The 15316-nt window shown below is 39.8% G+C and overlaps 1 protein-coding gene across 1 annotated transcript; it reads right to left on the bottom strand.

The window, feature by feature from the left end:
- Positions 1–220: 220 nt before the first annotated feature.
- Oatp58dc (Organic anion transporting polypeptide 58Dc) lies at positions 221–14119 on the bottom strand. The gene is made up of 8 exons (XM_078183754.1): positions 13664–14119; positions 10579–11202; positions 9002–9111; positions 4750–5189; positions 3595–4270; positions 2679–3069; positions 1748–1849; positions 221–1497 (listed from the first exon to the last, which is right to left on the bottom strand). The coding sequence occupies exons 2-8, from the start codon at positions 10907–10909 to the stop codon at positions 1376–1378; spliced, it is 2172 nt and encodes a 723-aa protein (XP_078039880.1). The 5' UTR covers positions 10910–11202; positions 13664–14119; the 3' UTR covers positions 221–1375.
- Positions 14120–15316: the final 1197 nt, after the last annotated feature.

The raw sequence follows: 15316 nt of genomic DNA, 5'->3' as shown, positions 1-15316 counted from the left end.
AAAACAGCTCGAACATCATGAATAACATCATGAATAAGAACGAAGATAAAATAGTGATGAGTGGGGGTAAGTGACATGATAATTATGGATTTGTCATAAATATGAACTCGAATAATCTCCGTAAAGTCAGATGGAAGTATTGCAATTTCCAAAAACACTTTGACCTAAGCGAATGCAATAATTTGACGTTTGCATTAACTAGTTCAATAAATACTTCGACTTGAAAACAAAATATTATGATGTTTTATTAATAACGTTAATATTACTCGTCACAAAGCAGAACTGCTATGTAGCTATGCTGCTAAAGTAGCAAAATAAGATTTCGGCAAACAAACTCTTTATCGTAAATATAATTATTCTCGCGTTACCACTAGCCTGCGGATTTCATGACAAAAAGATGAGTAAACTTAAAATAAAAGGATTGAAAGTATTTGCAAATTTTAGCATATCGCTTTCTAGTTATTAAAATCGTTAACGCTAAAAGGAAATCGTTATTTTGCATAAAAATCCACAGTCCAGCTATCATATTCCAAAGTCAAACTACTCTGCTACCGCCACTTTCGACCCCGATATACTGAGACTCCGTCAAGCGGTCGTTTTTTTTACCCTCGATCTATCCCCAGTCAATGAACAACTCCGAATCTCGTCTACAACCACTACACTTTTATTTCCAAAATCCTTTGGCAGGTTTGCATCTTCGGTACACAATGTGTGTCATAACGCTGATCACAATTGCTGTCCAAGTTTCCTTACACTAATCACGCGACCCGCGAAACGCCGCGTGTACCGACATCAAATGGGAACGAATCCTTTCGCCGGAACGTCCGCCATAACTCGTATCCCCGCGTCGCGTTTCTTTGCGTGCGACTCGCGTAACGAGCCATTCGAAAATTCCGAAAACACTGCGAATCCTCTTCCAATTACGCAGACATTTCCGTAAAGTTCGCGCGTACGTTCTTCGGGCATCCGCGAGCGACAAGGATTATCATTGGCAACGACAAGAACCAGGGGTGGCGCTACGAATCCGTCGATCCCTCGTTCTTGTTTCGTCTCGTACGCTGTGTCACGTGGACGAGCTCGACCAACGACAAGTTCTATCCGAGGTACTACGAGTTTGTTTTTTTTTTTTTAAATATCTACGAAAATGCTTAAGGTACTTGTAAAGTCTTTATTCGTCGGCTCTCTCTTTCATCACTGTTCCCATCGCTCCACCTCTCTCTCTCTCTCTCTCTCTCTCTCTCTTTAATTCTCTCGTGCGAGCGCTCGCTTTCCCTCTTCATCCTTTTTCCTATTCACCAACGATTTCGCTGTTCGAGCCTTTACGCCACCATCACGGAAACGAAGCGATCTGACTGGATCGTTTAACGGCTCCCCTTCAAAGCGTCTCCCCGGGTTCCTCGGCTATGTCTTTCAGCTCGATTTCCTCGTCGAAGATCTTTACGTCTTTCACGAAATACCAGACACCAATGTCGAACAGCGTGCCCACCGTTACGAAGCCTGTGGAAGAAACCGCGAATTAACGGAGCTCTGTGAAAAAAATTGCGGCGACGTTTCGAGAGAATAATAATGTTGGTTTTAATGTTGTTGGTTAATAATGTTGTTATTTTTTTGATAGATAAGGTAGGGATGTTCAGGATTATTAGACGGAAGATTCAAAGGTGTTGCGTAAAAGTCAAGGCTGTTTCTATGGACATGACTTCAGTGATGCAGCCGATAAAGAAGAAGATAATTTAGATTGCTGACTTACTGGCTGCTGTGAAGTTCAATAGATATCTCAGGGTCTCGCCATTGTAGAGCCAACAGTTTCCTGTGCCTGAACATGTTTTTCCCCAAACCAGGCAGGTTTTATCTGCAACGAAATTATTTTATTGTTTTCTAATAAACTGTCCGAAAAACAGCTGGATTACTTGCAACAGTGCAAAATTGTTGACACATAATCGAACAACAAAAATCGTAAATTAATATGATTATTGGACTTGATATTATTACCTAGTTATTAGACTATTTTGTTGTCTATTTATGAAATTATGAAATTGTAAAATATTTATGAAGCTTGATCGAATGGAAACAATAAAAATGTTTATACTGGTGTCTGAAAATAATTCGCGGTCTGATGATTATTAACTTGAAGCAACAGATTATATTATGTAGCTTTCGTGCTAGTTTTAAATCTAATAAATTTTAGTATAATAAGATAAATTCGATGCTAGAACCTACATAAAATAACCAAAAATGGACAGATTTAAAAGCACAATAGCGACAGCACATTGTAAAACAATTCATGCATTTCATATATATAAATTACTAACATGATATAGTAATAACTGAAATGCTATTTAAATCACTATACCCAATCACTATAGTATTTTTTGTACATACCAGCTTCTATAAAAAATAATATACTAAAAACACTATAAATAAACTATAGCAAGCTATATATAACACTATAAATAAACTATAATAATCTATATATAACACTATGAGTAAACTATACAATAAACAATAAGACATTGAGATAAACTTACGCTCCCTCGACCTTTTCCTCCGAATAACGTTTCATTCAATCGTGAACGCATTTAACACATAAATTATTTGAATCACATTTTTCACGAAACTACGAAATACTATTTTATTTTTAAACAGATTTGAACGAAGAATTACAAGAAAAATCTGCTCACCCAGAATGAATCCGAACAGGATGGGAGAAGGTATGAACGCGAACAAGCTCATAATGGTCAATCCGAAGCCCATGGCCACCGTCTTATCCTTCTCGTCGACGCATCTGACGGACACCAAAAAGTTCGATGCTCTACCAGTGGCGCCGCTGAACTTGAGTAGACAGACCACCGCCAGAAATACGTAAAACTTGTGCATACAGTCCACGGAACAGGCGCCCGGCACCGCGGTGCCTAAAATCGGCGGCGGCGGTGCATCGGGCGTGCCGGTCTCAAACGGAACATGGGTTGTGTACACGACAGTGTCGTTTCCGTATAAATGCGCCAATGAACGCGGGAACTTCGGCTTGATGCAACTGCAGTCCGTGTACATCTTCTGGCCGTTGCCCTGCACCTGCGAGTGCACAAATTGACGCGACTCGTTAAAGTTCGAACGTACCTGTTACACTAATTGCGCGAGTTCCCTGCAAGCTGTTACGTCTTCGAGGGAGCCCTTGTGTTTTAGCGATAGATTTTAAATATGTTTCATTCACAATGAACGATTTCTATCATTGCTATTTTCATTGCTACTTATTCTATTGTGTAGAGCAACTTCGTACTGAACCTAGGTTTGCGGACCGCATCATAGTGATGTGTTTTCAATTTTCTAATTTTGCAATGGTCGAAATTATAAAATATTGAAAATAGAGAAATTTATGTTTCAATTTCAAAGAAATCGACTCGACAAATCAAAAACATCTGCAAGACATTTGTAACAGCATAATAAAACTACCGTATAAATTTCAATATAAAGAACGTATTTTTCAACGTTACTCGTTCTTATAATAAGAGGAATACATATTCGTTGCTTCATTAGACATCCTATATGTTCCAGCGATTTTTGAGTATACGCTAAAGAGACGTTTTAACGACATCGAACCTTCAAGTTTCGACAGCCGGCGTGGCAAGCAGAGATGAAGGTCTGGCCGTCCTCCGAGCAGACTGGATTATAAGTAACATAGTCGCAGTGGCATTGTTCGTTGCAGGGTAGCAAAGTCTTGAGCGCGCCGTCCGGTTGCACGGCGATTTGATTGTCGTTGGCGGAGCATCCGAGGAAAGCGTACGAGATCATCCCCATGACCGATATAGCGCCGACCATCACGTTCCACGCGGCTAAATACCTAGCCTTCGGCTTGTATTTCGAGATGACCAGACCGGAGAGGAGGATGCCGAAGGCGCTGAAGACCAGGCCGACCGTTCCGGTGATCAACGATGAAACGGAGGCGGACTGTTTGTACTGGGTCTCGATGTACTTGGGCATGAAGATCCAGTAAGGCATGTATCCCATGAAGTAGAACACGGTCGCCAAGTTGTTGCACATCAAAGTCGTGTTCGTTAGGAGACGTTTGAACGTACGGATCATGTCGGAGAGGGAGGCGGGCAATTCCGGCTCCTGGTCCGCCTTCATGTTGGTCGCGGACTTGTTCCGCTCGGAAGCCAAAGCTTTGCGGGCCGCTGCTCGAGGCAGGGTCTTCGGGAACAAGGCTATCACGCTCGCGAAGATGAAGAGTAGGATCGCCAGAATGATCCAGCCGAGCCACCAAGCACCCAGCCACCTGTTCTCGTTTAAACAGATTCGTGTAATTAGTTGGCAAGGAAACCGTGGTGTAGATGTTTCTACAGAGTGGTTTAAAATCACCGAGAGATTTTAAACCACTCTGTAGAAACCACTCTGTTTCATTCCTATTTCTTGCGATCGCTTTGGAAAATTTTTATTTTGCATAAAGAGAATTATTGAAAGATGACGCTAATATCTGCCCGACTCTTCTTTCTTAGAACGAGTATAAAACATTTTTATTCTGCATAATGGTTAACAGTTCAATGATAAACTCTGTATTAATTAATCACCATTATGGCTATGGAGTCAAGTCACGATACCACTAGCGATATGAAAGCAATAATCACCACTTAATGATTGACCAATCACCATTTAGGCTAAGAGCAAAAATACATTATTACATCGCATCTTACAATCGATGCGGAAAACTTTTATTTCGCATAAAGATCCGCAATGTAGCGACAAGATGTCCGGTACCTTGGATCCTGTGTGGTGATGGTAGGAGTCAACGTCGGGCTGATATAGAACTTGAGGGCGAACGAGGCGATGCCGTAGCCGATGGCCGGGCCCAGCATCCTCAGGAAATAGGAGAAGCTGATCAAAGCAGGTGTCTTCGATTTCTTGATGTTGTCGTCCATGTAAGACACTCCCAGAGTGTAATAAAGCGAGCCCCCGACCCCGGACACCAGCTGCGCAATGAACAGCAGCGCTTGGGGCGCGAAATTCCCTTCCTCGTCCTCGCACTCGTTCTCGCGGTTATCCGTCTCGAGGCATAGGAACTTCCGGTGTTTGTCAGGTACATGACTCGTGTTCGCGGAGCGCGGCTTCGCCCCGTACTCTTTCGTGAGCAGAAGCGCGTCCTCGCCGGGCCCGTACAAGAAGTGCGGCAGCATCGTCAGACAGCAGAAGAGGACAACCTTCGCCGGAAAACAAAGAAAGCTTTTATTTACCGAATCGATCGATGATCGTGGATTCGCCTGGCCTGCGTACGGGCACGCGAGATTACGGACTTTAACGACTGATTATGCCTAAGTGGGTCAAGCCGATCGATCCGCGAGTCGGATAATCGATCGTGAAGCCGCGACTGACCCTTGTTTCTACAACTCAATCGGAATCTTGATATCCTGTTGACGTAAAAACTGTTGCCAAGATGGAGTCGCTGATAGTGGATTCTACGAGTTGCTTCTTTGAGAGTAAAAATGGCGGAGGAGGGACGAGTATTAACGGAGATTGTTTAGATTCGTTATGACAAGTAGAATAAATAGAATTATGATACAGACTAATTATTTAACACTTCCAATTAGTGGGAGTTTCAAATTAAGCCTTTGAACTCGAGTGGTGACTCTGAGGCACCACTAAAATTATTCTATCACGTTCCACAATAATTTTTATACTAACAAAGTTTAGATTTAAAAAATTGTTAACAATGAAACTTAGTAGTAGTAGAAGTTAGTACGAGTCACAAGAATTAATTTTATATATATATAAAATACACTTTGTCACATAAAATGAAAATATTATAAACCAGAAAAATTATTTTAGATTTATAAAGTAATCGAGTTTGGCATAAGATTAATAAATTTTAAGGAACGCGCCCCATCGTTTAAAGATTGCTCAACTATCTAATATTAGTTCATAGAAAATGTATATTGCTCGATTACCTAATCTGATAAAGCTAAACTAAAATATGCATTGCTTAAATTTTGTCAAAAGTAAATAATACATATAGAAAATTGAAGGTAAGATTGTTTAATGCATTTGAAACGAAGATGGTTGTTCATATCAATACGTTATCGATTAATCGATATCTCGTGAAGCTGTTTTAAAATATTAACTCTCCGCGTCAATTACCGCTTGCTAACTGATTTGACGTAAATATTGTATCGGTAAAAAAATGTGTAGACCGTACGTTTACATTAGTCTGCGAACTACAATCAACAACGGCGATAATAAAGGTACATACATTCCTTGATATTTATTTTTTGATATTTACATTGCTGTCGCCGAACGGGATCTTGGAAAATGCCGTCTGCGGTTTCTTTTTTTTGTTCAGATTCCTACGTTCAAGATTGTTAAGAGACGATTGTCTGCAACACATATTTACTGCATCCGTTATCTACACGATTTCTGTGACAATAATTCACTGAGCATTCAACTGTCTCACGTGCGATAAATCTCGGCCAATTAATTCGCGGAATGTCAAGTTAATAATGTTACCGAGAAGAGCTGATTCGGGGGAGCGATTCTTCCAATTGGTTATTTTTCTTCGCGTGATGATTATTACGTAAAAATAAATATAAATACGAGTATATAAATATAAGTTATAAATCATTGTAAGGATTGTGTTTTAAGAACGATAATTCTAAAAATATTTGCAAAAAATAATTCTAAAAATGTTTTCGTACGATAATTTTGAAAATATATTCATACGATAATTCAAGAAATATTTTTACACAATAATTCTGAAAATAGCTCAAGGGTAGTGTAGATAGTATCATTGAAACATAAATTAATCAAAGTTCAATTTTAATGTTGATCCAAATAATTTAATTATTCCGACAATTTTTCCAAAATACAGAATTTTTATATGACAAAAATAATGCAAAATATAATATTTTGGTTGTTACTTCGTGTAGCAAATATACAAATTTAACTATAATATTCCAACGATTCTAACATATACAGTGTTAATTAATCCATCCTTTTTGCTATAAATATTACTTGATATAATTGTTTCATATCTGTAACAGTGTTTTATTTCGTACCACTTTACACCTTTTCTTCTAGGGGGCATAATTTTTCTCTTTCATTTAATTCGTCTCATAAAACTTTAATCACCGGAATACCTGACAGCTAAGATATAGTCCAGGTTTAATTACGGCTACCGTATGTACAATAAAACTCGCTTTAGCAAACAATGACTAGGGGTATTTATATTTGCCTTCGATAAGTAAGGTAGTTTCAATCATTTCTGCGTTTTAAGCGACAAATCTTGAATTCTTTCAATTTTCTTTCACATTCAATTTTTTATAATAATAACCAAATTGCGAGCTTCATGCAACATTAATATTACCAATAATTGCATGAAGTGGGTATTGCTCAGAGATTCAGTTCTTTTTCTATTAACATTGACAAGTAGCAAAGTGTATAATAAAACTTGTTGCTTCCCCTAATGTTTTAACTACTATATATTCGATACCTTCATATTTATAATAATCGCATAGTAATCAGCAAAAATTGTTTGAATAACGTTTACTACAAGTATAAATATTCTTTATAGCACACTTTTTTCTAAAATACTTCTCTACTTTAAACTAAGTCGTAGTTAAAAGAAACATAAATAAATTCCTACAGAAACTCTTGAGACCAGAAAATATTTAAACAATATTCGCGATCCTTTCGCCAACGTGTCAAAAGCGAAAAACATTAACACCGAAATTGCTAAACGGGTCAAAATGGCTGATATCTCGTGTTCGTTTCCTCCGTTATAAACATCTTTATTACGTAGTTCGAGCGAATCGAATCAAGCCATTGTCATAAAACAATGTACATTAGTCGCGTTCAGGGGTCGCTGGTTAATAATGTTTGAAACGGCAATTAATCCACAGGCTTTCGATGCTGATTCGAGAATAACATCGGTGAACCGTGAACAACGGAGCCGTAGAAAAACTCGTGAGCAACTCGAGCGAGGCTGCGCACGTGCAGATCCGCGAGCAGATTGTTTATCGACTGTAATTACTGAAAATACGTGACGCGAATTGTTCCACGCGCACCGGCAGCGTCTTTTCACTGTTCAATGAATGAAGCGCTTAGGCTAAACACACGGTGGCGAGAGTACGATGGTAAGAGGCGTGAATGAGCGTAGGAGCTACGATTTCAATGCTTCCTAATTTAATTAACCACCGGCTGTCGGAATAATATCCACAAGAAGGAGCCGGGTCTTTTTGACCCAGACGTCGGAAGCGTTCGGACACGGTCGAGCGAACCGTTCGGATCCGCGCGCAGATGGCTAAGAACAGACGTCCTTCTTCTTTCTAGTCGCGCGTACGACCACTCTCGAATTTCATTGTATTAAGTTCTGTCCCCGGTAAATAGTAACGAAGGTGAGCGTCTTAGCGTAACGCGCACGATCAACCGGGTTTGGATCGTGGCGGTTCTAGCGTTGAGTCTATGGAAAAATGACTACCTTATTTTATAGAAATAGCAATGATGTATAATTACTTATTGTTCAACGAATTCCAGGGAATTAATCTTTACATATAATAGCTGTTCATTCTAAAAATTACGCCAATTCTTAAGGCATTTACGCTACTCTTAAGGAAAACTTTTTAAAATAATAGAATAAAGCTCTTCGAGAAGAACAACGCTGTCTTCTAACAATGTTAATTAAGATCATCGTATTCAATTTTGTATTTTATTAATATCATTATAATTGGAATTATATAATTCTAGCTAAATATCTGAGAATTATAGACGTTAACAAAAATTATGTTAAAAACTATACTTATGCCAGTAGTTTGGCATTTTTGATAACACGTGCGAATTTATTAACAATGAAAAGTAACGATTTTTATGAACACAGTTTGTAGTTATGAATTGTGGCCAATTGTTTAGAGAAAAGTACCACTCGGTGATGTCTCCCGAGTCGTTCTTTGGAACATGTACCGACAGCTGATACCTTTCCCTGCAGAAATTATGTCACAGCTACGGTGGTAATTAGGATACTCACAGTGTAAATGCCGAATGCGATCCATCGGGGCCTGTGACCTCTTCCTGCGTAATAGGACAGGACCACCGACACAAACATTTGCGAGATGTCATTGCCCACTGTGATCAGACCTGTACAGAAATCGAAACTGATAAAGGAGCTTGCAAAACTGCACATGCTCGCTGAAGTATTCCATGGATTTTTTGGTACTTTTTAAGGATAGAATACTGTTATTAGTGATTTTAAAGTCACTATTAGTGATTTTTAGTCATTCTAATGGACGATTTTCTAACATCTTGTTATTATTCCATTGGTAAAGCATTTTTTTGAATATCGATTATAGAACTCGATCAACTTTGATATTTGTCTATCAATTTATTGTTTTTGATATAGTTAGAAACACTGTTAATGTTTTTAATAGGATTGATAGTTGCATACAGTATTAGTTAAAAATGACAGTTTAATTATTTTAAGTGCAATAATTTTTGCTTTGCCAATGAAAGAGATGGAAATAATCATGTTCTTTTGTATGTTCTATAGTTGCTAGACTATGGTTAAAACTTTCAAATGTACAATTAAAATTTCATTAGAAAAAGAAGATGAAACGAAACATATATTTATATTATACTAAGTCTTATAACATCCTAAGCGATCGAATATATTTTTATCAATATGAATTCAAATAATGTCATCTCGTTATGGCAGAATTCATCGAACGAGAAAAGACAAATAATCTACATTGCATAAAACAGACTTTACCAAAAATTATGAGATCTTTATTTTTCATGGCTAGTCTCATTCTCGCGATATAATACATAAACAATGATTAAATAAAAAGCAAGCAGTAGCAAAAGTGACATATTATGTAACATAAAGAGGTACATAACGTATAACATATTGCACGATTATCGATCACGCTGTTACCCTACTCTCGATATTGTACTTCTTAAATCGTTGAGCCAATTAAAACGAATTTTGATTCTTCTAAAAAATTGTTGAAAATTGCTTTTCCTGTAAACTATCAAATTCCTTCAAACTTTCAACAGAGAGAAACGTTCCTTCTCCTGAAGTGTCGATGTCAAAAGTGACTTCGTCTGTCTTCGAGTCTCAGTAATCAAAGATCCTTTACATCTAGGTAAACTGGCATTACAATACATTTATGGCACGTGTCAAATATACACAATGACAAACTATTATACATTTACCATGACGAATCTTCCATAATCTAGAGTCTAAAGTTTAGATAACATCAGAACATTTAATTCATAAAAATAAGAAAAAGAACTCATAAACATAGCAAACATAAAACACAGAGAATAATTTTTATTAAAAATGATTAAAAAAAATTCCCTTAACTTCTTTAGTAAAAATAGTGTTCAATAAAAATGATTAAAAGGCCCCTTTTCATCAGCGACAGTATTAAAGATCATTTTATGCAATATTTATAATCTACTGCTTAATTTGTACTACTTGCTTCAAAATCATTCCAATTTGTTGCATTTTCTCCCGAACATTTTTAGCCAATTTAATATATTATAAAAAAGAAGTTCAAGACGCGCGAGTCTAGTGACAGACAGCAATGTTCCCCATCATCTCACCTGTGGTCTTGGAAGGTATCTTGAACCTTTTCTCGATGGTGGTGATGGTGCCGTTGAAATACGCGTAACTGGCCGAGAAAATACAGCCGAGCACGCCGTACAGGAACACGTAGGCCTTCTTGTTGGCGAATCTCTGCAAGTTCGGTCCCCGTATGAACCAGATCCCGCAGGAGGTGTCGTCGGTAAGAGGCAGATCCTTGAACACGTCCTCGAGGCCCCTCGAGCTGGGGGTGGTGGGCGTAGTCGGCGTTGTCGGCGGCGTGCTCGGCACCCTCAGCAGCTTCAGGCTCTCCGGCCCGTTCTTCTCGTGGTTGCTGCTGTTGTTCTTCATGGTCCTCTAGGACGGCGGCGATCGCTCAACAAAACCTCGAGAGACCAGTCTCCCCCGAGCTCAAACGGTGCTCGCAAGTTTTTGATGTACCTCCGCCGTTCCCGCGGCCCTTGGCATCGCTTTTTCCCGTCCAACCACCTTCCTCGCCGCTCCTGGTTCCGCTGTCGCGACTTCCGTTCCGCGGTCACGTGTTCTCCATGTTTCAGTGCCGGTTCAAAGCGGTTCCCACCACGGTCCGATCCTTCCTCCCGATCGGAGCCCTCGATCACCGCTCGCGCGCACAGCCTTTCCACCTGCGAATCCGAACGAACCTCTTTTAACAGAATATCGGTCGTGCCCGGTGATCTTCTACAGCGATCTTTGATCCTGGCACGATCGTTCGCTAAACGCAGACACATTTTGAATCGCGCGTCACGCCGACGGTTTTATCGAACTGAAGTCTGACAACCGGCGCGGACAGACGAATCGCGGGAAATCGCGCGCCTAACTTTACAATGCAAAAAGATCTCGGGATAAAGTAAATCCGTAAATTCCAGCTGATTACTGGGAGGTGATCGATTACTGTACCTTTGCTTTGTTTTCGGGTGTTATTAACTTCGCATTCGACCAATAGGACTTATTGAATTCTTTTATTCTCTTATTTCGTTTATTTATTGATACAAGAATTAAATATGTCTTATTCGATAAATATGAAGTCAATGAAATTCGAAAATCAATTAAACAGTAATCAGTCACAGTAACTGATTTTTGCACTTAAAAAGTCAACTACTGTGTTACATTTGTGTTGGATGCTATCGGAAAGGTGTATTTATGGAAACTGTTTGGTTTAAATGATTTTTGTGGGAGTAGAGGATAACAATGTATGTTGTCATTGTTTGGCATCCTAGTTGTCAGATCGATTATCATTTTATCTTAGTATATAGAGAAATGTGTGACGTAATATGATAAAATTGATAATAAAACAGACATTAGTCGACCTGTTTTTCTTTGCAATCTTTTGGATATTTGTTATAATTGAAATTATAACTTTCGATAATCCAGCTAGAAAAAGTTATAGAGTTAATATCTTAGCTGTACAATACTTCCAGTTTTCTTGGGTAGTTCGATGATTTGAAATTGATATGAAATTCATTGTTGACTTTACGGAACCAACTAATTCCAGTTTATTCTGAATAGTGGACAACATATTCAAAAAATATTGGCAGAGTATGGTAAGAATATAGAAACTAATTATTGCTAATTAACTAACTATACTAATAATAATTATAAAAACTGTAGAACTCTGACACCGTCCTTAAAACTAAAATGATTTTTCAAAACATAAAGAAGTCGATAATAAGTGTCAGTCAATTAACGAATTCTTGCTGTACTTTGATCAAGTCTTGATTTACTATGCTGATTAGTTGGTTAGGTTACTGTTCTTTTTAAATAAAAATGTATGAAAATCGTAGAGGCAAAAAATCGTAGGCACAATACTTTGTAACTTCGTGTGATCTAATTTTTTATGTAGATACACCAATGCATCTGCTAGCTGTAAATGCACTTCATACTTTAAATCAGTAATAACCGTTCGAATATTTCAGTTTAAACATTTTCTAAACTTTACACGAAATTTATGCAGCTTCAAAATTCGTATGCAAGGTAATAATACAGTTTCAACAAAATGTCAACAGATTCGATGTTCACAGTCACTTCTTCACAGATGTTAACAAATTTCTCTCGAATTTATAAAAAATACGAATTTATAAGAAATCATTTGAAAAAGATTATACATATATCGTTAGTTAAGCGAATATTCTAATAATGCAACACTTTCTGTGATAACCAGTGACCAACTGGTTGAAATGTACATGAAATTGTTGAACTGATTTTAACCCAGATAAATAACAAATATACGTTTCGTATCGAGAGTTTAGATATTTCTTTTAATAAAATACGTTTCGGACGCAAACTGATCGAACTATGACAAAGCATCGACATTCCGATGATGTTGGGTTAGTACTATTAACAATAAAATGGATCGATTGTTTTAACAATAAAATTCGGATGCGTTAAAGCACAAAGTGCAATTACACCTGCCGGATTCGTAGGTGCATCCAACAAAAGAAATAAGGTCATAGAAAGTTAGAGATATTATGCCATATGATTTTGTTATTTCTATCTTTACATTTTAACAAAACGATGATAATTTATTCCTATTCCCACAATCACCCCATGCAACACTGTGTCGAATTCTACTGCTACACAATGCCACCAGTATAAGACCGTAGAGTGTCATTTCTGCGGCTGTGAGAAGAAACTCTGCAAGTCGCAACTACGAAAGATCGAAATTTACGCGGCAATAAAACCGTATCATATAAAATTTACGTACATCGCCGGCAACAAAGTCGCGCAAACAAATACGACAGGCTCACAAAAATTATGCAATTTAAAACACTGCTAGCACGAAGCGTCTGGTGATCGGTACTCTAAGCGACAATGTCTCGTAAGTGAAGACACGTGACGCGCGATGTTCTTCCCAGCAACTACAGATCTGACAAAACCATTTCCAAAATCACTCCTAAAATCACTTCCACGATCGTTCATTTCCCCGTGAAACGACTTGAAAATCCACTTGAACGTAACACCCTGTAGCCCGACCATGTGGTTTCGAAGAAAGCCCGTCTTGGATCAGCGAGTCGAAGCGATTGTTTCAAGTATTAGAAAATGAAAATAAATGCGATCAGAGAAAGTAAAAAGAATGATTGCACGTACCCGCGTGAGATGAGACACCGAGATGCAGCAGCAACAGCAGCAGCAGCAGGCGGCCACCAAACCAGGAACAGGGTAGAACCGTCGAGCGACTCCTAGATCCTGGTGGAGCTGGATCCGATCGGTGGCCGATCGGAAGTGATTTCGCGAAGAGGCACGGTCTCGCGGTGAACGCGCACCTCGTGTGTGTCCGAAAACGTACGGTATCCTTGCCGAACTGGTGTCACCGTCGACAAGCGACAGAGACGAAACCGTGTTCAAATCCTCCTGACCCGATCGAGTCCCCACTATCGACCCTGAAGAATCGATCGGACGGCTGAGGATCGCGACGCGGAGAACTGTAATGCATCTACGGTACCTCGGTCGGTGTTGCTGTTATCAAGCTGGCACATTTTCTGCCTCTCTTGCGATCGCTTAGTGCCTCGTTCCCCACCTACGCTCCACCTTTGCGGCCATCCTCCTTTTCGCAGCGTTAGTCGCGCGAACGGTCTCCGTCCCTCTAATTCTGTTTCTCCGGGCGCGGATCGGTTCCGCTTATCCTCCGTCCATCGTGCCCAGATCTGTGCTCGATAATACGCGCTTATCGACGATGTTGCCTGATTGGAGCTGGCCGCCGCGATTAGACGCAGACTGAAAAATTACGGGAACGCGAGACGACAATAGACGCGACACGACGATCGCTCGAGAATCCGCTGTGTTAGCCCCACGGCTTCCGAACCCGTTGGCTTTTTCCTGCGCTACCAGCGATCTATCGGCCGTGGATCGGCCGTAAACGCGGTGCTCGCTATCAGGCAGACGCGTCGGCCCGATGATTACGAACCTCATCCGACCGGGGCATGTAAATATTCCGGCCGATTGTAAATGAATTAAGTGTATTAAATTTTCAGCATCGGACCACTCGAATTACAATTCCATCTTGCGTCGGCGATCCCCGCCCGCCGCCCACCGAATGCAATTTCATCGGGCCGATTAATGACCGGCCGAGTAATCAAAGCGGAATGGGAGTATCGGTGCTTTCGGACAGAGTCGCGAATTTTCTTCGGTTCCGAGATCATGGGAAACGGGACAAGGAGTCTGCAGCGTTTTGTTAAAAGATTCCAATTAGATTCACCGATTGATAATCCAACGATCGAGATAACGCAATCCCGCGCGCGATGCTTTTAATCAGCTTCGGCCTAATACGAGTTGAGCTGCGTTCGTTCCACGATCGTTCTTTTACAATCATAGTTTTTATTGCGCGACCGTGAACCTTCGTACGAACATTCGTTTTCGTAATTCGTGAAACTAAGATCGTATGAAAATTTATTCGAACGTTCGCAATAAAAGGAGTGAATCAAATTTGCGATCTTGTTGTCACGAAAATTAAGGAATGCTTGGGGCCGAGAATGAAGTTTCGCTGAATTTTCTGTTGGATATTTCAGCAAACTCGCGCGATGCGACCGTAATAATTCGATGAGTATTGGGGTCAGAGGTAACCGCGTTGTTCCGCGCGACCCGCCGCTCTCCGCCATTTTGTTTCTATTTGTTGTCGAGGGTATTCCCGAGCAGGACCGGTCTAAAGACACGGATCTTAGCGAGATAGACGAGATCTCGGCTTTAGGTATGGTGTCTATGCTCGTTCCTAGTCAACCTCCGCCGGCAGAGGCTCACATTGTG

Source organism: Augochlora pura, chromosome 6, assembly GCF_028453695.1.
Source record: "Augochlora pura isolate Apur16 chromosome 6, APUR_v2.2.1, whole genome shotgun sequence".
Taxonomy (NCBI): Eukaryota; Metazoa; Arthropoda; class Insecta; order Hymenoptera; family Halictidae; genus Augochlora; species Augochlora pura.
This window is presented reverse-complemented; position numbering and strand designations above follow the sequence as displayed.